Raw genomic sequence first — 22,328 nt, forward strand, 5'->3', positions numbered from 1 at the left:
GGCGTAAGGGGCTTCGAGGGGAGTCAAGACCCTGGAAGGTCCCAGGCCCGGCTGGGGTTAGGACTTGTGTGTATGTGGTGTGTGTGTGTGTGTGTGTGTGTGTGTGTGTGTGTAGGGGGGATGGGTCCCGGAAGAGGGCCGAGGGGGGAGGAGGACAGGAGGAGGGGGGTAGAGTTTCAGGCCCGGGAGGGGGGCGCTGGGGTGCAGTGACGGGAACCAATGAGCTGCCAACTCGCGCGTCTCCGGCGTGACTGCCGAGATTGACGTGGAGGACACGTCAAATTGATCCCCGCACTCTGCAGCCTCCCGATCAGACGAATTTCTCCTAATCGGATGAAGTTCACTCTAGGCCTGGGGTCGCGGGCGTGGAGAGTGTCCTGGGAGCGCCCGGGGGAGGGCGGCTGCGCGCTCCGCGGCGGCGCACGGCGCATTTCCAGCCCGCGGCCCGTCCGCCGCGGCTCACGACTCGCGCGCGCCCTCCCTCTATGCCTCTCCCGCGGCGGCGGCGCCCGAGCTCTCCCGGACTGCGCCGGGCCCAGCCCCGGCCGCCTCGGCGCCAGACAGCTGGCTGGCCCGCGCGCTATGGGTAAGGGGCGGGAGGCAGGCAGGGCGCGGGCGGGCAAACGAGGCGGGTTGCGTCCCAGCGCCTCCCTTCCCTCTCTCCTGCACTCCCTGGGAGAGCAGGTCCCGGGTCCTGGGTCCTGGGTCCCGGAGAAGTCGCGTTCTTCGCACGTCCCCAACCCTCGGGGGGTTGGGGGTGGGGGAGTTCGGCGTGTCGCAGGAGGGGATGTTCCAATTAGATGCGTGAAAAGTCGAGAAAGGGCTTACAGGGCTGAAGCGCGCGGCGTCCCCCTCCGCGGTCCCTACGCGGGTGCCCATTCCCGGAGCCCGGACACAGTCCGTTTGCTCGCAGATTCTGAGGATCCGCCCGCCGGTCACTTTCAGAGGCGCGCCTGGTGCGGCCCCTCGTCTGGTGTGGCCACCCTTCTTGGCTAACCCGCCGGTGTTTTCTCTCCCTCCCGTTTACTGTCGTCCGGCGCGTCCGCAGAGCAGACGTACGGCGAGGTGAACCAGCTGGGCGGCGTGTTCGTCAACGGCCGCCCCCTGCCCAACGCCATCCGCTTGCGCATCGTGGAGCTGGCGCAGCTGGGCATCCGACCCTGTGACATCAGCCGGCAGCTTCGCGTATCCCACGGCTGCGTGAGCAAGATCCTGGCGCGCTACAACGAGACAGGGTCCATCCTGCCCGGGGCCATCGGGGGCAGCAAACCTCGTGTCACTACCCCCAACGTGGTCAAGCACATCCGGGACTACAAGCAGGGCGACCCTGGCATCTTTGCCTGGGAGATCCGCGACCGGCTGCTGGCCGACGGCGTTTGCGACAAATACAACGTGCCCTCTGTGAGCTCCATCAGCCGAATCCTGCGCAATAAGATTGGCAGCCTGGGTCAGCCGGGGCCTTACGAGGCGAGCAAGCAGCCGCCGCCGCAGCCGGCCCTGCCCTACAACCACATCTACCAATACCCCTACCCCAGCCCTGTGTCGCCCACGGGCGCCAAGATGGGCAGCCACCACGGGGTCCCGGGCACAGCAAGCCACGTCAGCATTCCCCGTTCGTGGCCCTCGGCGCACTCGGTCAGCAATATCCTGGGCATCCGAACATTTATGGAGCAAACAGGTCAGTCTCAGCGACCCTCTGTTGCGTTCCTGGAAGGGGCAGAATTGGGAGATTGGGGGGTGGGGTGGGCTGGCGGGCATGCGGGTGAAGGATCACACTTGCCATCCTCCTCAGACCGGTTATGGCTCAAGGGAGGGTTCAGGGCTGGCCAGGGAGACTGAGGGTCTTGCGCCTTCTGTGGGAGTCCTCGGACATCTTGAACTTTTTATGACAAATATGGAAAGTATTTCTCAAATGGAAGAGCAATCGCCGACCACAAATTCAGAGGCCTGAAATTGCGCTTTTTCATTCTTGCAAAAAGTATGCAAACTCCTATCACCAGATCTAAGCTAAACAAACCGCAGAGTCAATTCTGCGACCCTTTCTTATATCCCGATATTTTGGGTTCCCTTGCCGTACCCTAGAGGGTTCTGTTCTTCTCAGGCCCAAAGGCTCTTTTGAGTAAAGGCCAAAGGGGGGTTGTCTAGCCGGTCTTGTCAAGTGGCCTAGATCTCCAGCAGGCCCAGTGGCCCTGTAGCTCCTGGAGCTGGGGTCTCCTTTACAAGAGCCCCAGGGCTGCAGGCGCGGGGGTCAGGGGAGAGCCACAAGGATTTGCTCGTTGCCTGCAATTATAACACAGCAAAGTGTTGCTCCTCATTCTCAACAGGAGTGGGAGGGAGCGGAAGGAGGGAGGGAGGTTTGGGGCAGTCATGGTTGGGGCTCAGGAAGAACTTGTGAGTCTCTTCACACTGTCCTCTTCTCCCAACAGCGGACCAGGGAATGGCGTGCTCTTAGGTGAGCAGACTCAGGAGGGGGGGTAAAAAGCAAAACTCACCTCATCCCAAGGGAGAGGAGGGAGGGACAGCTGGAAGGAAACTGAAAGCTTAGCCCCAGATGCCTTGGGGTCCCTCTGAGGCCCAGCACAGCTTTGTTTCTCCCGATTCAAACCCAGCCTGGGCCACCTGCTAGGGCCAAAGCTCCCTTGGTAGGATCAGTGGGCGTTTGGCTGGGAGGTGACCTCATCAGGCTTGTGCTCAGATCTGGAGTCTTCTCTTGGTTCCCCATGCACACGAAGTGCTGGAGGAGCAGACATGCATCTGAGAAGCATGTGGTGGCTGTGTTGTTGCCTCTTTTGGGAGATCCGGTAGGTCTCCGGAGGCAGTTCTGTGTCGCCTTCCAGACACCTGTTCAGACTGAAGAATCCATATAATAGTCATGAGCCTGCTGTGGATGTGAACTTGGACCATTCCGGGTGCCATCTGTGGACAGCGGAAAGGCGCCTCGGCCCAGTGTGCCCAGCCCCTGCCTTACAGGCCGAGTACCCGCCAGAGACTTCCCATTTCGCGGCAAGCGGGTCGAAGTCTGGGAGGAGCGCGGAGCAGGCCGTTCTTCCCTATGCCCTGCTAGGAGTGAAAGCGAAACCCGGTGCCCAGCCGCCCCTCTGCCTCCGATCGCTTTCTGAGCTTTTGAGTATCTCAGGTGTTCCAGAGGACCCTCGGCCAAGTGCTTGTAGGCTTGTGTGGAAACGTCCCGGCCCGAGGGCCGCGCGTGTGCCCAGCGCAGATTGGGATGCCCCTTCTAATCCGTCCTGTGTCCCCGCAGGGGCCCTGGCTGGGAGCGAAGGTGCCGCCTACTCCCCCAAGATGGAAGACTGGGCCGGCGTGAACCGCACGGCCTTCCCGGCCACCCCTGGAGTGAATGGTCTCGAGAAACCTGCCTTGGACGCAGACATTAAATACACTCAGGTAGCCAGGCGACGCGCGCCGGGGAAGGAGTTGTCTTTAACTGGGGAGCGGGAGGGTCGGAGGGTGGGGGCAGAAAGAAAGGGAAGAGAACTCTTCCCCAGGCCGGCGAACGTGTTGGTGTGTCTGGCTACCCCACCGGCGAGAGTCTGCGCCACAGATTTCTCTCATTTTCTCAATCCCGCTAGTTTGGGGAGGCTGCCTGTCCAGGGGATTGCTTTGCTTTTTGCCAAGATACATTTATTTTAAAAAGCTGGAACCCGGAACACAGATGGTAGAGGACTCCCTTCTGAATCTTGGGTGGTAGGTAAATACCATGACCCCCTAACCACTCACTATTATTTATAACAATTTACATGGACATCACTTTGCCAGAGTCCTTACTGGGAAAATTAGCGGCCAGGCTTACCGTGGGGATCCGAGGGGACAGCTGGGGGAAATGAGGATCCCCCCAGCTCAGTAATTGCGCCTGCGGGAGAATACGCGGGGACTGCCTGCTGATGATGGTCTGTCCCTCTCGATCTTCACAGTCCGCCTCTGGCCTCTCTGCGGTAGGCGGTTTCCTCCCGGCCTGCGCCTACCCTGCCTCCAACCAGCACGGCGTGTACAGCGCACCGGCCGGCGGCTACCTCGCCCCCGGCCCGCCTTGGTCGCCCGCGCAGGGCCCCCCGCTGGCGCCCCCCGGGGCCGGCGTCACTGTGCACGGCGGGGAGCTGGCCGCAGCGATGACCTTCAAGCATCCCAGCCGGGAAGGTGAGGGGTGCTGGCAGGGAAGGGGTCGGATGAATGCCCCTAGGGTTAGGAAGGGTGTTCGAGTGTGGGCTGGGTCGTGGTGAGAGGGACAGAGAGAGAGGCAGAGAGAGAGAAGAGAGAGGAGAGCTGGAGTGGGTCCCAGGCATAAATCTTTACTAAACTTGTAGCTTCTTGGAGCAGATTGATTTTTAACAGGTGTGTATGGTGTATATGCTCTGTCCCTGGAAAGGCAGGTAGAGTTTGAAAGAGGCCTCAGGACTGTCTTTCCTGAATTGTAGGGAGAGAGAGGAAGAGGGTCAGGCTGGCAAACAGGACTCCTAGGTTCCAACCTTGTTTTGTGCCCTTGACCAAGTTATTGTTCCTTTCTGGCTCTCAATTTTTCCATCTGTTGAAGGGTCCAGAAGCACCTTCAGGTTCACCTTTCTGTGGCTTGCAGAGCTTTGTGGACTACAGCTGGATTCTTCCAGGCACCACCTATTCCTTTTCTTTTTCCTTCCTTCTTCCTTTCCTCCCTCCCTCCTTTCCTTCCTTCCTTCCTTCCTTCCTTCCTTCCTTCCTTCCTTCTTTCCTTCCTTCCTTCTTTCCCCTGTTCTCTCTTTTTCTCTTTTTCTTGGTTTCTCTGATTCATTTCCTTAAACACATGCTTTGGGAATGGAGAGAACATTTCAATCATGTATCCCCAAGTCTAGACTCTTGAATTCTGTGTGATCTGGCATCCTTGTTTCTATGGGAAATGCAGCTGGAAATTCTCCTTCCTCGTCTCCCTCCATAAATCCACTCCGAGAAGTCCACTTAACAGATTTGAGGTATTTAATTGATGGTCAACAGTGAGGGGCATCTTCTTACACTGCCTTCTGGGTGCTATTTTTTCCTATAACTTGGGAAAAGCTCACCTGCTCTTGAGTCTCCTTTTCCTTGTTGGTGAACGGAAGGACTGGACATGCTAATTTCAAACCTTCCTGCATCGAGGTTCTCATCACCAGAATTTTGCAACTTCTACAACCCTAGAAAAGGAAGGAGTTCCCTTCCCAGCAGCGAAGGAGACTGAGCACAAACTTGGAGGGCAGTGTGGGGCAGAGGGATGTTCCAGATTACAAAGGGATCTTTACCATCTGATCTGCCTCACACCTGCCAAGGCAGAAGTCCTTTTTTGTGATGTCCAGGCAAAAAGCTGTATTTCCACGTAGTTTCAGTGAGATCAACAGCATGATCTGAAAGAGAGAGAAAAGATTAAGATGTCAACAGTAGCAGTCAAATGGAGGAAAAAAAATTGCTGTTTCCACTTCTTTTAGAGCACAACCATGTTGGAGTATAAATTACAAAAACTGAGTATTAATATCCCTTTAAGCTTTATATGTAAGGGCAAATGGGGGTGGGGGGTCTCAGGATGATTGCTTTACTCAGGGTCTTGTTCTTGACCTCAAATCTTCCTGTTTTCTCAGCAGCTAGAGGTTATCTGCTAAATTAGAAATAGAAACAGAATTTTCTTTATTACACAAATCATTTAACGAGGCAGGTTCATTTGAAATAGAAAAGTATACCCACAAATTTAAATGATTTCCCCTGGGCTGATCTCAGGGAGAAGGAAGACTTCAGAAAACGGACTCATACCTCCAGAATAATGCCTTTGGTTTGCTAACCAAACAAACTTTGTCCTGAGAAATTTCAAACTCTACATGAGAAACAAATTATGATAAGTAGGTAACAATTCACAGGTAAAACATACAGTTCAGAATTCTAAACTAATTCTAGCTGACTGAGGGGGGATTCGTTGGTGGCTAATTTTCTTTAGAAGATACTTTTCTTTCAGAAATGCAGAGCCGTTGAATGACACTGGCATTCATGGCCCTTTTTTACCAGCATATTTGCTTTCTATTATGAAATATCCCACCCATTTTCAAAATCCACAGCAATAATTAGCTACCTTAGTTACTAATACCTTAATTTCCTGACCCCCATAGTTCTTTAGAGATCTAGGTAAAGAATCATTGAATAAATCAGGCTCATCATCGAAAACGATTTCTCAAGCTGTCATTTCAAGTGTTAGTGTTTGAACAGGAACATAAAAATAATGAGAATTACATGCCTACTCGGGGCATGGAGTTTCACCCTTTTTCTCACTGGCAGAAAAGTTGACTTCAAAGACCTTCACTTTCCCTCCCCCCTCCCCAACTGGTCTTTGAAAAATTACAAAGTAATAAGAATCACTGCCTTTAATTTCTCTAATCATTACTTAAATTATCTTCAAAGACACTTATCCCATAAGACAAGTTACTATCATTAATTATTGTTCAGTTTTGAAGAATAGTAGGAATTTTTTTCAGTAACAATTTCTGTATGGAAAGCAACTGAATATCATGAATGCTCAGTAAAAAGCAAATACTTTTGGTCATCTAGTGCATACACGCACAACACACACAATACTGTATCTACTTATCTACACATACATATGTTTCAATGCATTCTCCAAATCAGGTGCAAATGGACATTAACTGTTACCAAATCAAATGTCAAATTACGCATTGCAACATATTAATTTTATCTTGGTAAAGGGTAGTGAAGCTGGGCTCCCTCTTATGTAAGTGAGAAAATATGATTTATGTTTTCCATCTGTGAAAGGAAAGTTTAATTCTTGGGGCTTGAGAGAATAAGAAAGTTCCGCCTCCTCTACATTTGGAGGGGACATGATATTCTGGGAATCTCAACACCCATCCACTTTCTTGTAATAGCCAGAGCAGGACCATCTCCACACACACCTTCCCTGCCTCCAGACAAGTGACAGAGGCCACCAGATGTTCGCTCAGGACAGCTAGTATTTATAATTTACAGTGTGTTTTCTGGAACCATCAAAATCTCGTGGTTCTAAAATCCCTCCCATAGTGTCTTTGGAAAGACTAAGGTTTTGAATATCGAATCTATAAGATACTGCTTTTCTCCAAGAAAATATGTTGTATTTGTCAAACATAACTTGAAGCTTTGTTCCAGTCATCTCTGCTTGGGATTAGCACCTGAAGGATTAATCCAGAAAGCAAACTTTGCACAGGGTACAGGCGTTTGTGGGAGAGACCAGCAGCGGCCAGCCCGCTTTCCTTTGACCTGGCCTGGAGACCTCTTCCCAGATCCCTCCTGTGTCCGCCCCAACCGAGGTCCCAGTGGCCCTGCAAACGCAGTCCCAGTATTTTGAAAACGCTTGTCCCCATTCTTGCCCACTAAGATTAAATGAGCATGCAGGGCACCTAAGGCCGTTCAAGCCTCCCAGGCCTTCCCTATGCAGCCACTCACGTTGCCCTGGGCCCTGCGTGTGGGAAAGGAGGGGAGGAAAGGTCCTGTGGTAAGGGCCTGGTGTGGACAGAACTAAAAACTCAGCTGCAGGAGTCACCCCACTAGGCTGGGGTGGAATCTATCTCTGGGCTCCTGGATGCTAACTTTTTACCAGTTCATTTTCTCGCTTATGTCTAAGGCAACCGGCCCAAAGGTGAGAAACCTCCTCCTCCTCTGATGTTTTCTAAGCAGGTCCTCACCTTGAAGCGATCGCACAGAGTGGAAAGCGAGGGTCTATAGATCTCGCTGGCTGAGCCGACACAACTGTGTTTAGGAAGGAGCTGAGAGTCCAGGGAGAGCAGACTGATCACTGTGTCCTGAAAAGGTCTTCAGATAGCTTCAAAACCTCTGCGAAACCAGATGTGCGTGCGTGTGTGTGTGTGTGTGTGTGAGAGAGAGAGAGAGAGACCCCGTCCCTCCAACAGGGTCATCCGGCCCAGCTCCGCGCAGCCACGGCAAGCGGCACCTGGGACTGGGGTGCGGGCAGCTGCAGGGGAAAGTGTTCCCCCTCATCCCAAAGTGAGGCGCTTTGAGCTACCCCTTTAAAAAAGCACTTGCAAGGGGGGTAGGGGAAAGAAAGTTGAAAATGGGAGCCTTTAGGTATAAACAATTTGTGCCTCCAGCAGGAAGAGCTGAGCGGCCGGGGGCTGGGAAAGGAGAAACAGAGGTTGCGCAATCGTGCCGTCACTTTGCTGGTTTCCAGCGGCAGCGCTTGGGCCCCTTCCCAAAACCCGAAATAATAGAGCAACACGCAGAATGCCGTCTGATCTGGCAAATCCACTGTCACTTAATCCGGAGGCCCGTAGGCCCCGGGGCATGCTATTTCCGCAGTGGGGGATCGCAGCTGGGTCCCCAGGCCGCAGGGCAGAACGAAGCACGGCCGCCTCCTGTGTGGTAGGGATCCAAGCGGCCGCGGGCCGTCCACTAGGGGCGGCTTTGGTGACCCGCTTTCCACTAGGTTGCCCCCTGCGCACCGCGAGCGCCCCAAGTAGCTTGAGGGACAGCGGACCTGACCCGCTGGGAGCTCCCCCCACCCCGCACCCCAGGACTTGCGCGCGTGGCTGGTGTCTGGTGGCCATTGGAGGAGGGGCGCGCGGGTCTCAGCTCCGTGTCTCCTTCCCTGCGGTCTTGGAGCTGAGAACCTTTCCTCGCCCCGGGGTGCACGACTAGGCCGGGCAGCCCCGAGCCCATCGTCTCCTTTATTGAGAGCGTGCGGGGCAAACCCAAGTGCACCCGGGCCTCGGTCAGGGAGCGTTTGCAAAACGGCGAAGTCTGTGCCCTGGAGTGGCTCCCTTAAGGGGATCTGGAAGGGTGGGCGCGCTAGCGCGCGCGTGGGGCCCATGGAGAGTGCAGGTCCCTGCTTCCTTCTTCCAACACCCTAAAGTGTCGACCCCGGATCCTCGCGCTGTCACCCGAATTTGCGGAGGTCCCGGGCCTCCAGGTGTCTCGCTCTGCGCCGCGCCAACCAGTGACCCGATGTCCCTGTGCTTCCTCCCGCAGTGGCCGATCGGAAGCCTCCCAGCCCCGGCGGCAAGGCCCCAGACGGCCTGAGTGGCTTACACGGACTGCCCATCCCGGCCTCGACCTCCTAGGGGCAGCGCTTCCCTGAGCCCGGAGAAAGCAGCAGACCCGCGGGCGGACCGGGGCGCGCAGCTCGGCCTTGCAGTCCCGGCGACGCGCGCAGGACCCTGGACACACCGAGGAGGTGCCAGGAGCCGGCCTGCTGGGGGCCCGCCCCATTGGCCCCCAGATCTCGCCCTGCCCATCGGCCCGGCGGCTACATTTCCTTTGCCGCCCAGGAGTTTTAGGCTTTTCTGAACTTTGGCTTTAGACTGTGGCACCCTCTTCCGGATCTTTGCGCCTACGTGGCCTCCCTCCCCGGCCAGCCTCAAGTGTCCTTTCATACCTCTCCTGAGGTTGTTCGGCACCCCTCCCCCTCCCTCTTCCCTTCCCTCCTCCCGCTTCCCTTCCCCTCTCCCCCTGGAATCAGTTCCGTCCCTTAGGTCTTTGTTTCCTCTCTCCCTTTGTTTCCCCTCTCCTTCCTACCCAGTCTTCTTTCCTTCCTCACGTTTCCCTGCCTCCCTTTTGCCCTTTTAGTTTTTTCTCCCCTCTGTTTTCCCTGCTTCCCTCTCTCCATCCGTTTCTGCACCACTGTGCCCTCTTTCCTGTGCTCCTCTCCCCCTTGTCTCCTCAGCGTCTTTTACGGTGACTCTATTTCTTTTCATTTCTTTTCATTCCTGACCTACACCCCCTCGCAGGTGAGCCCCAGACTGGACTCCTCGACAGTCCTCCTGGGCAGCTGGGACTTCTTAGTCTCCACCTCTTGGAGCGACCCCAGCGCAAAGGGAAGGGTCCGGAACTTAGGAAATGGACAGAGAGGCCATAGCCTTTATTTTATATTTTAATATTAATGAACCCAAGCAAAACCCGGATGAACTGTCCTGTCCCCTCTCTCACCCCCAGGGTATTGTCTGATAATCTGTATTTTCTCTATGCCTACTGGCTGAACTTCTCTTTGCTTTCCCTGAGATGATGTGTCCCCAAAGGAGATTGGGGTACTAGTAGAGGCACTGGGGCCATTGGCATTTTCTCTAGTTAGAAAACTGCGTGCCCTGGAGGTTCCCGTTCCCACCCCTCCACACCTAACAGGAGGGAATCTGACACAATATAAATGCATCAGCACCCTTTCTGTTTTCAGGGGTCAGCACATTTGTTAATTTAAACCACAGACTGCTTCCGGGTACAAAGGTGCAATCTGGCTTCTGGTTTGCAAGGGGACGAGGGTCGGAAAACCCCAGAAAATGTCTCGTAGAGCTGGACGCAAGAGCTGTTAGCTGCTTCCAGGTTCAGGCGCACTGGTGGCGGGACCCTGGACACAAAACTGCAATTGTTGTAGTCCTTAAAATGTCATTGGTGACGGTGTGGCATCACCTGTAAAACGTGGCTGCCTTTGAATAAAAGAGAGCATCTGAAGGCCGCTTTGTAAGGGTGAGCAAGTCTGTGTCCAGTCTGCAGTGCTGTGTAGTCATCTGCTCTAGCCCCTCAATTTCCAGCATGAACACTATGAAGAATGAGTTATTTTACTGGTTTATTCATTAACACATCCTGGGTTGGGCCGGAGGTGGAGGAGAAGGTGAAGGAGGAGCTTTCTCAAGGATTTGTCCCAGGAATGTCCAGGCAGAGAGGCACTATGCAGAAATCATGCTAAAATGAAGCTAATTCTTAGAGGAATAAAATGGGTAAAAGACAGCAACAATGAGGACTTTTCCAGAACATTTCTAACACTTTGAAAGTGAAAGAAAATTATCCCAGGCTACCAAACAATCTAGGGATTTCTAACTACACAGGGGTCTCTGGCTAATTGTTTTGTTTTTCTTTCCTGTGTTTGGCTTTCTCAAATGGATGGAAGAGATTTTTGAATTGAAGGTTTTGCTTGTAAGTGGAGCTGCCTGTTTGGACTAACAGAGGGAGCCAGTGGGGAGATTGTTTTCACTGCGTCTTAATGCAATCGTACCGCTGACGGTATTAATCACAAAAGAGTATCTGCTATTTTTCATGCAGAAACTTTTGTTCCCAGGTTTTCAAAGGGTCTTGCCTTTAAAAAAAAAGTTCCATTTTATAGATAAGAATGCTGAGGACTAGTGATTTGGTTTCTTTTCTCTGGACCATACAGCGAACTGTAGCTTGGGGGCTTGGGGACAAAAACTAGGTGACACCATCTCATCAGAGGGCCAGGATTGAGGCTTGAACTTTGAGCCTTGGGTCCTTAGCCTTCTGTGCCAGCATTCCCTGCAGAGAAGCTGCTCAAAATGATAATAGGAATAAAGTATGAAAAAGGAGCATGTTTTCAAGTCACTGGACCTCTCCGCGTGTCTTCATGTCCTTAGATGTATTTTATTTTATTTTATTTTATTTTTTTTAATGCTTATTTTTATTTTTGAGACAGAGAGAGACAGAGCATGAATGGGGGAGGGTCAGAGAGAGAGGGAGACACAGAATCTGAAACAGGCTCCAGGCTCTGAGCTGTCAGCACAGAGCCCGACGCGGGGCTCGAACTCACGGACCGCGGGATCATGACCTGAGCCGAAGTCGGCTGCTTAACCGACTGAGCCACCCAGGCGCCCCCTTAGATGTATTTTATATGTTTGCGGTTGTCATGAGTCCATGCTTGCTGCCAGGAGAAGGAGGATGGGCTTACCTGGCCCAGGAAGAAGGCATCTCCGAAGAAACACTATTCTATGTACCTAGCCTGTGTCCTGAATTGCCATCATCCCCATTTCCCTGACACTTTCCATTCTGTGTTTGTGCTGATCAGAGTTAAGGGTGGGAAAAGCAACACAGGAAGGGTGGAAGACACTTATAAATGCCACCTGCATGTGGCACTTTCCAAATCTGTCCCCAGTGGCTCCCCATATCCCATGGCTGGAGGTGGGCCTTTCAGAGTTCCTTGGCTGTGGGGTGAGATTTCATGGTGCATGGGCAGCATGCAGTCACAGTGCCGCTGGCTTTGACATTGGATGTGGGACATACAGGGACATCCCTTCTCTCTTGACACCTTAGGCGCTGGCAAGTCCCAGTGAGCTTGGCTTAAATCCCTGCTCCACTGTAGTGTGAGTGACGGAGGCCTGTGACCTCTCAGCTTCTTGTGTTCTCATCTCTGAAATGCACCGTCCAGTGCAGTGACACCCATGGCAACCAGGCCTGGAGGAAGACTAGCATTGGTGTTGCTTAATCTCCCTGGAGATGATTTTGCTGTTAACAGAGGGGGAGTCATTTTAATGGTTGATGGGGGACCCAGCATTTAAGCTTTTTTTTTTCCCCAGAAGATCCCATTGGAATATTGCAATTTTGGTTTCTGTGCATATGGATCTGTGGAGGTGCAGAAGACTTAGGATAAAATCATGTAGTATCATGTCAGGCCGAAGAATGTAAGAAACAATTACTCCCCAAGAATAATTTTTCTTTCCTTTAGCACCTGCCTTTTTTTTTTTTTAAAGAATAACGTCCCTTTTTAATACAGAGAAGCACTAAAAAGGAAACAAACAAAAAAGACATAATCATTCAAATAACCCTTTGTTTTTTTGAAAGAACATATGTACATTGTTAGAAAACTCTAGCAGTACAGAAGCACTGAAATGAAAAATGTAAGTTTCTTCTTATCCTCATCTCTGTCCTCAAAGATGAACAGTGTTACAGTCTTCTTTTAAAGTTATTTTTGAGGGGCGCCTGGGTGGCTCAGTCGGTTGAGCGGCCGACTTTGGCTCAGGTCATGATCTCACGGTCCGTGAGTTCAAGCCCCGCGTCGGGCTCTGTGCTGACAGCTCGGAGCCTGAAGCCTGTTTCAGATTCTGTGTCTCCCTCTCTCTGACCCTCCCCCGTTCATGCTGTGTCTCTCTCTGTCTCAAAAATAAATAAACGTTAAAAAAAATTAAAAAAAAGTTATTTTTGAGAGAGAGAAAGCACGAGTGGGGGAAGGACAGAGAGAGAGAGAGAGAGAGAGAGAGAGAGGGAGAGAGAAAGAATCTCCAGTGGAGATTCTGACAGTGCAGAGCCCGATGTGGGGCTTGAACCTATGAACCATGAGATCACGACCTGAGCCACAGTCCGACGCTTAACCCATCGAGCCACCCAGGTGCCTGTCTGTTATGAATCTTTCCAGGAAACAAAAATGCAGACAGCAGAATATCTCAGCTTCTGTATATGTGCTATTTGACAGTACAAAGATCTGGGCTCTATACATACTGACAGGGTCTGGAGATCTGATCTTTGCATACCAGCTGCTTCAGCTCCACAGTATTCACTTTATTCTCCTGAATGGATGCATATCATCAGCGTTTATTAAAAACAGAGTATTTATAAAGAGGGCCAGCTCTGTGCTTTGAATGAATAAAGGCAGGATTTTGTTGCATTCATTTTGGGAGGAAGTGCTTAGAATAGATTGTAATAACTTCTCTGGGAAAGGTGGCCGCTTTTTGGCAAGGAGGAAGGAAAACAAACCAATAAGGAGACCCAGGGACAAGAGACAGAGTTTTGTCTTTCCCGAAGACATTCTGATTTGTTTTATAGATCACTGAAGGGCATTCAAAGCTGCAAGTGGTGGGGCCCCTGGGTGGCTCAGTCGGTTAAGCGTCCGACTTCAGCTCAGGTCACGATCTCGCGTCCTGATCTCAGGTCACGATCTCGGTCCGTGAGTTCGAGCCCTGCGTCGGGCTCTCGGCTGATGGCTCAGAGCCTGGAGCCTGCTTCTGATTCTGTGTCTCCCTCTCTCTCTGTCCCTCCCCCATTCATGCTCTGTCTCTCTCTGTCTCAAAAATAAATAAACGTTAAAAAAAACTAAAAAAAAAAAGCTGCAAGAGGCTAAGAAATGCAATTTTCCTTTCCTTTGAAGGCTGTCTGTCTCTTTTGGTCAGGAAAGAAAGACTGAGGTGGGTGGGGTAGAAATATTGGATAGGAATAAAATGTAAATATCCAATACTGGCACAGGCTTTCTTATTACCCATCCCAAATCCACTTGGAAATCTCTTAGCCTCCTTACGGATGAACCTCGCTCAAGGACAACTGTTTCCCCATTTGCTTGTTTCTTGACTCCTGTTAAAGAGGATGGGATTCATTTAATTGAATGGTGGTTCCGGTTAAAGCACTCGGTAGATTTCCTGGCATCAGCTTCCCTAGCTAGAATTACACTGGCCTGGGTTTCTTTTCAAAAGAAACCCTACCTGCTCCATGTTAATGCTGGGTAATATGAATTTAGAATCTTGCCAAAATGTGCCTGAGGAATTCATTTGAAAGGCCTGTGCATCCAGACAGGCTGTGTAATGAGAAACACTTGATTTCTTCTTTTAATGGGCAGGAATTATGCACAAAATGGTATTCGGTCTTCACCTTGACCTTGCTGTCTGAACTATAGCCTCATTCACTGAAGAAATGTCCCATGGCTGAGATAGTTCTGGCCAAATGATTGAATCTCCACTTAAGAAGGAAACAAAACAAAAGAAAAAAACATCTGTTTTTGGATTCCTCCCCCTCTCCCTCCCCCCTTCTTCTTCTTCTTCTTCTTCTTCTTCTTCCTCTTCTTCTTCTTCTTCTTCTTCTCCTTCTTCTTTCACAGAGCAAGGAGGCATCACACTGTCTCTTTTTCAAGGCATTACAATGAGAACCACACAGAGTCAGAATCCAACTTGGGAATTCTATAAAGTTGGAACAATTATACTCAATTTAGGCAAGTTTCTTCTTTGGAGTTGAAACTGGTTGAAACCCCTGTTTCACTCTAAAGAGCTCTTCTCCAGGAGAAGCAGTCTGTGATCTTGGTTGGAACACACATCTGTTTCTGGGCTGGACAAATCCAAAAGAGGAATCCCAATTACAGTTTTCATGGGTGATGGAATTTCAGCTGCACTGCAGTTGAACCACCTGGGCTGCCTCCACTGTCTTTTTTCTTCTTAAGGATGAAATAAGCTGATCGAGTGTTCATTCAGTTCTTAAATTACATTTCCATCTTGTAGCATTTTATTTCCTTTTTCTCTGGTGAGATATATTGACCAATGGATTATCTCCAGTTTCTTACCAGCAGCACAGTTTTCACTGTTGGGAGTTCTCCTGGTTACTGATGGATGCGGTTTTAGCTTCCTAAGATTTTCTCTTACCCAAAACAACACACAACAAAACGAAAATGCCTTAACTAGATGGTTTGGATTTAACAATAAATCTCTTGGAGGAAAAAATAAGTGAGATATTCGAATGAATTGAAAGAAGTTGATTTTTTTAAAGAGTTTAATTGGAACCTAAAATTTGTGAAACAAACAAACAAAAGAAACAGAAAGAAAGAAAATAAAAAGAAAACACTTTGACAAAAGAGGTATAAAAAGATCAGCTTGATCAAGAAGTGAAAAGTATCATTCTGGCCACCAGGGGGAGCACATATTGTTCTGTGCAGATAAAGAGGAAAACAAAGCTAACAATCCACACAAAAAAATTCATCACTCTGGTGGACCTGTCCAGGTTGTGAACAACATCTGTTTACAAGAAGAGCACTTTTGTTGTTGATGTTATTATTGTAATTGATAACCAGATGCTTTGATTTCTGGAAGAAAGAGGACCAGCTGGGCATGTGGTGAAAAATGATTTTTTTAGGCTTATCCACATGGGAATTATCAAATAAGTTAGCTGAGAAGTAAATAACCCTTTTAAAATAAGTTTCGCTTCTGACTTTGACCCTGGTAGATACATACATCCAATTCTCTTAATGCAGAACAAGTAAATATGAGTTTGAAAAACCACCTGATTGACGATTTTAAGGAATACAATGAATTTTATCTGTATTTGTGCAGTTTTGATGTTTTTGATTAATTTGTATTTGAACCTCAATTTAAGCAACATGTATATTTTTAACAATGACTTTTGAAGTTCTTAATTGTTTAAAGTCATAATTCATACTTATAGTAAGTGTCAATGTATTACAGAGAGGCAGCAAGCAAAAAGACTTTTACTTTCTCACTTTTCTGTTTAAGATAAAATCCTTAAAAAAGGAGCCTCTCTTACTATGTTTTCCTCTCTTAAACCATTTTCAACTTGGACTTTTACATGTATTAAATTCCTACTACCAGCTGAGGATCACCCCATCTGCAGGAAGTAGTCTGGGCAGAGATGAGGTACGTGGTGGCTAAATGTTGGTAGAACTAGCTAGGCTCAAATCTCTGTTTTACCACTTGGCAGCTGTGTTGCTTTGGGCAAGTTTAGACAAAACTTAGCAGTCTCGTTTTCCATGTCTGTTTAATGGGACTAATATCTCCCTTTCAGGGCACTTGCAAGGATTAAATGTGATTATATGTAAAAAGTAGAGACTGGATTTTGGGTCAGAGTTAGTCACTATTTGTGTTGTTATTGTTGATTTCTTCTTTTGCTTTGTGCATTCCCCATCAATATTTTATAGTGCATTCATTCATGTCACAGCCCTGCAGAACATATTTTCTGTATACCAGATTTGTGAAAGATACAGAGGCTGTCAAGACTGCTAATGCTAGGCTTGGAATTTCCTGAAACTTTCAACAGCATCAAAGGGAGTGCCACTGTAAGCTACTAATCAAAGTTTGTAAGCCCTGGGACATTCACCAAAACCTTAAGAGTACTTGATGATTTTATGGCTAGACCAGTGAGGATTAATGACTGGCCCGTTGGCCATCATTACTGCATCGAAGTAGATTTTATGTGCCAAGTGCACTTAGATCAATGTCATGTGACCATGCTTCCTGTCAAGTCAGCAGACCAGAAACTGGTATACAGAGGCCTTATCCTACTCTGTTCACCTCAAGGGGGCCGGAAAGCCTGTTGCATTTCCTGCCGACTACAGCATACTGATTATTGGCAGCCATGTTGGTCTTTGACTTTTGTCTTCCTGTTCTTCACTGAGAACATGAGTTTTGTTAGGATGAAGCCACCCCCATTCCTGCCTCCTCCCTCTGGTTGGCTGCCACTGGGGGCACAAAAAGTTAGCACAGAAGCCTTCAACTCAGTATCTTCAGGAAGAGTCACATTTAAAGCCTGCCCCTTGGAAGATCCATAAATGGCTTTTAGGCGCATCTGGAGAGGAAATGACCTGTCCCCCTCAGGTGTACATTTTGGAGTTTGAAGTGTAGGTGGGATCTTCATATGTTGCTGAAGTTTAATTACAGGAAATCGACACATGCTCAAATGTGTGTGACAAAGTAACATTTAAGGGATAGCTCTAGAATTTACTATTTTGGTAACATTCATATGCGTCCATCTAGGTCTTTTAATTTAACAATGTTTCTTTGCTCCAGAGGGTGTCCGTGGGTTTTTTCCAAATGTTTGTAGCCTTATCAGTTGTGTGTGAATGGTGCATACTGATTGAATATGGCAGTTGCATTCTGAATCTAAATTATTTGGAATTTATTCTCACAGAACGGATGTTTTCAAAAGTAAACAAAGACATTAAAACATTTATAAAAAGACTGTCACACATTGTGAAGTGCAAAGTGTAAATGAATTTTTATAAGCATATGGATTTCATTTCTCTTAGGATATGCATGAATTTAAAAATTAAAAGGAAATATGCTGGCTACAATGTGTTTTTAGTTCACATTTAGACTTTAAAAATAATCAGAGGTGCCTAATATATTCATAAAGGAGCAGACTCCTTCATCCTATGATGTCATTTGAACCATGGAATAGTGATTAATATTACCCCCAAGAGTCTTTTTTGAAGGAAGCTCCAGAGTGGCACTTGCAATTTGAATTTCTGTTTTTAAGCACATTCTACAGTTTATGACCAGACTTCTTTTTTCCTGAACAAACTTCTAAGTTGCTGTGCTCAGCACACTATCCCTGTCATTTAAATTTGGATAACACCATAGTCAAGTCAAATAGTTGAGGCTTCATAATATTTACATTGAAGCGGAAGACGCATGAGAGAGGAAAAAAAGTACAAGGGAAGCAATGTTCAGCCCCTGTGGTCACATGGAATGGATTCTGTCAAGAATGTAAAATAACATTTGTATCTAAGTTGTGCTCAGAATCAGTAAAAGATCTACAGTCCAGTCAAGAATGTAGCCAACGTTGTTATTTTTAATTGCCGTGATAACATAGCCTCAGAGGATTATTATTAAGAAATTTTGGCTGCAAGCATTTCATTCCATTTAGTTAAATGAAAACAAATTAGCATAGAAATTATTTTCTTGCAAGCTTCACTTTCAGCTGTGATGTTATCAATTGCTGCAAGAGTGGTAACCATTGGTTCAGTAAGAGATTCCTTTGAGAGTTTGATACACGTGAAAATAATAAATGGTCTAGTTGACTTTCATCTGTTTTGATCAATGTAGAGCCTTTAAACTCAGGATTCTTTGGATAAAAATAAAATTTTCATACCCTCCTATGTGTAAAACATTGTTTCAAAATAAGTATTATGGCTTTAAAGAAAGTAATATAGGAGAAAATTTTCTAATCGTGAAAGAGACATTCTCTATCTCACTCTTCCCTTCCTTCCCCCTCCCCCTCCCCCGCCCTATAGATGGAAAAGTGGAATCTCTTGTTTGCCGGAAGCTTTTTTCTTTTTCCCTTTCTTTCTTCTTTCTTTCTTTCTTTCTTCTCTTTCTTTTTCTTTCTTTTGAGAGGGAGAGAACACACAAGTTGGGGAGAGGGGCAGAGGAAGACAGAGAAAGAATCTTAAGCAAGTTCCATGCTGAGCTCAGCTCAGCTCAGCATGGAGCTGACGTGGGGCTCAATCCCATGACCCTGGAATCATGACCTGGGTTGAAATCAAGAGTCAGATGCTCAACTTACTAAGCCACGCAGGCACCCAAAGTCCCAACCTTTTCTAGCAGAGATAGAAAGATACCACACGGGGGTGCCTGGGTGGCTCAATTGGTTAAGTGTCTGGCTCTTGGTTTCGGCTCAGATCATGATCTCACAGTTCGTGAGTTTGAGCCCTGCGTCAGTCTCTATGCTGGCAGTGGCCAGCTTGGGATTCTTTCTCCCTCTCTCTCTGCCCCTCTCCCACTCACACTGTCTCTGTATCTCTCAAAAATAATAAATAAATAAAACTATATATCTATATCCATATCTGTCTATATCTATCTATCTGACACCATATCAGTGATACCTAGTGTAGAGTCTACAGTTTTTAGAGCCAGGGTGCAGGAGAGCAGGGTGCATGAACATTGGCTATTATCTTAAATTATTAAATTTGCTCTTATAAAGTGCATAGGCTCTGTCCACCCCAAATAATAAAGGCTAATATTATGATTTTACTAGGTGCCATGTATGTTTCAAAATAGTTTATGGATATTTTCTAATTCATTCCTCACAGACTTTGGGGGAGATACTATTTCTATCCCCATTGGTAGATGAAGAAATTAAGGAACAGAGAGATAACATGACTTGTCTGAGGTTATTCAATTAATATTGGCAGGTCTAGTACTTGACTCCATACACTTTGGCCTCAGAGTCTATACTTAATCCCTGCAAAACCAAGAGATTCTGATAAGCACCTCAGTGGTTTCATCTACTCCTCTCCCTCACTCCAAGTGGAGGGTCTCTGCCCTTCAGGTCTTACCTGTTTCTGATACTGATATGATGTTACATTTGGAAAGTCCCTAACTTTGGGATTGGTTCCAAGGCAATGCAGAACTATCATCTTTACATGACATTTGCAACATTACTGCAGATGTATCAAGTAGCCATTGCTGTGTAACAAACCAAATGGCTTAAAACAATGGCTCCAAAACATAATGGCTTAAAATAACAATGCTCTATTATTTCTCCTGTTTCTGTGGGTTGGCTGGATGGTTCCTCAGCTGATTCCCCCTGGACTTACTTATGCAGCTTTATTTGGCTGAAAGTTGGCTAGGCTGAAAAGTCCAAGGTGGCCTCACTCATATGGCTGGCAGTTGGTGCTGACTGTTGGCCTCCTTGGGTCTGCTTCAAATGGCCTCTTCTCATCCAGTCAGCTAGACCATCTTCTTTACCTGGCAGTCCCAGGGCAGCAGTCCAAGGCCAGAATAGAAGCTGCAGGATCTCTTCAGGTATAGTCTTAAAAGTTGGATAATATCATTTCCACAGACTTCTGTTGGTCAAAGCAAGTCACAAGGCCAACCCAGACTCCAGAGATAATAAAATAGTTTCCACTTCCTTATGGGAGAACATCAAAGTCACATTGCAAAGGGCCATGAATACTCAGATGGGAGAAATATATCGTCAAGTTTCTCAGGGTTATCAATTTTTAAAAAATCACAGCAAAATATGTTTTTACAATATTTACAATGTTTTCTTTAATGGCTTGGAAGTCATTTCAGCATTCCTACTCCCAGTTCCTCATTAAGACATTGATAATAGTTTCAAACAAACGTTAGATATGGAATCAGGAGACACTTCTGGATTGTTATCAAATCCAACATAGATGAGAAAAGTGAATAAATTTTTTTTAAACTTCTGTCCAGTTGTCTGAATCCTGGAAGGGACGTGGGAAGTAGGAAAAGGTATGACGTTTTATTTCGATATCTATGTGTAAATAGTTAACTGGGAAACTGAGAAAGTCCTAAATGTCCCCATGATTTTGGCTTCAATCTTGTAGACAGTTCAATTCTTGGACTTTGCTCTGGATCTGGAGGCTGCTGTGGAGGAACAGCAGAAACACACAGTGCTATGAACATGTCATTTTAACTTTGTTTCCAGCAGGGTCAAAAAGCAGAGGGCAATTCACATGCAAAACCTGTAAATGCCAGCTTTGAAACACTGTTGGGTGAAGGCAAGGCTTAAGTAGGTTACCTGGAATGCTGGTAGTGCACACCGAGCCTGAACACTTGTGTTTTTGAGGTTCATCTGCTGGATCCTTAATGTTCTATGCAAGAATTTAAATTTCCTTTTTTTATTTTTTATTGCGGCTTGGCATTCAGCTAAGAACTAGGAAAACAACCTGCTCTTTATACAGAGAAGGAGGGGGAAAAAATCCTTGTCTTTAGCAGAAAACACAGTGGCTTCACCTTCCTCAGCCCTGAAACCTTGACATGCAAGTCCAGGACTGTTCAGGACCTCCTGGTCTTTCACAAGCAAGAGGCCCATTTTAGGGTGTGTTAAATCTGATACCACCAGTTGGAAATCTCCATGGTCCCCCCAAATCCAGAGTTTCACTTGTGTTTGTGGAAGGTAGGCCCTGTGATCATGGTTCCAGAACAACATGGAAGCCAAGAGGGAGGTTCTGGATTCAGATATGAATTTTAACCCCTGTTCACTGCTGATGGGCCAAGTTAAATGGGGGAATTTATTCTGTTTCTCCTCAAGCCTCAAGTTCCTCATCTGTGAAATGGGTCTGTACAGTGCCTGCTGAGTGGGGTGGTCAACAAACCTTCCTGTTAATGCCCTCAGCCCAGGGCCTGGAGGATGATCATTATTGGCAGTTATTGGTGAATTTTGGAATTGTCTTTGGGATCTTCAAAGATTCCACATTTCAGGTTTTCACTTCAGATATTACCCCCAAATTGCTTGTAGAACTTGCAACCTGATAATCACCTCACTTTCCCCCCATGGTACCATTGCATTCAACTAATTCGGTCAAAAAGAATTCAGTCACATCCTTTTTAGAAACTCACCAAGCAAAAACCTCATGAAACATTTTTTGACTGGCTTAACTGGTCTACCTGTTCAAAGGAATTGACTTGGAAGGATTGGTCTGTCTATGTTCTGGGCAGGTAGCTTCATGGACTTTAGACTTGTACAGTCACAGAGGATCTTGTGCTTAGAAGGAGCTTGGCTTAATGCTCTGTTGTTGCCCTCTTGAAATTTTTATAATTTTTGAGAAAGGAACCCCACATTTTCTTTTTGCATTGGACCCTAAAATTATGTAGCTGGTTCCGATCCCATGTTAAAAGGCAGTGAAGGCTGAGAGGGTCCTGGAGAAACCTGAGACATTCACCTGTCCTGTGGAAATGACTTTGACTCCAGAGTCTACAAGACAGAGGGCACAGAATTTCCTGGATGTCATAGTGGTTAGCTTTTATTTTCTTCCTTGACAAAATAATAAATTTTTAAAATACCAACACAACAAGAACACCACAACAGAACTTTCCCAATTTATATAGACAATTTCATACTCTTTGAGGCAGTTTCTAAATAATCTTTTCCTTCAGCAAATATTTCTATAACAGTAGGGTAATGAAGGACTTTGGGTATGTGATATTAAAAACACAAATCACAAAGGAGAAGTTGGAGAGATCTGACTACATACAAGTGAAAATGTCAGCATATTTAAAAATATAATAGGGACACTTGGGTGGCTCAGTAATTTAAGCGTCTGACTCTGGTCTCAGCTCAGGTCCTGATCTCAGGGTCATGAGTTCAAGCCCCAT

The 22,328-nt window shown here is 47.4% G+C and overlaps 1 protein-coding gene across 1 annotated transcript; it reads left to right on the plus strand.

Annotated features, from left to right (window-relative positions):
* The first annotated feature begins 282 nt into the window (after window positions 1–282).
* PAX1 (paired box 1) lies at window positions 283–11,276 on the plus strand. The gene is made up of 5 exons (XM_047851155.1): window positions 283–586; window positions 1,049–1,678; window positions 3,260–3,402; window positions 3,930–4,152; window positions 8,974–11,276. The coding sequence occupies exons 1-5, from the start codon at window positions 334–336 to the stop codon at window positions 9,063–9,065; spliced, it is 1,341 nt and encodes a 446-aa protein (XP_047707111.1). The 5' UTR covers window positions 283–333; the 3' UTR covers window positions 9,066–11,276.
* Window positions 11,277–22,328: the final 11,052 nt, after the last annotated feature.

Source organism: Prionailurus viverrinus, chromosome A3, assembly GCF_022837055.1.
Source record: "Prionailurus viverrinus isolate Anna chromosome A3, UM_Priviv_1.0, whole genome shotgun sequence".
Classification (NCBI taxonomy): domain Eukaryota; kingdom Metazoa; phylum Chordata; class Mammalia; order Carnivora; family Felidae; genus Prionailurus; species Prionailurus viverrinus.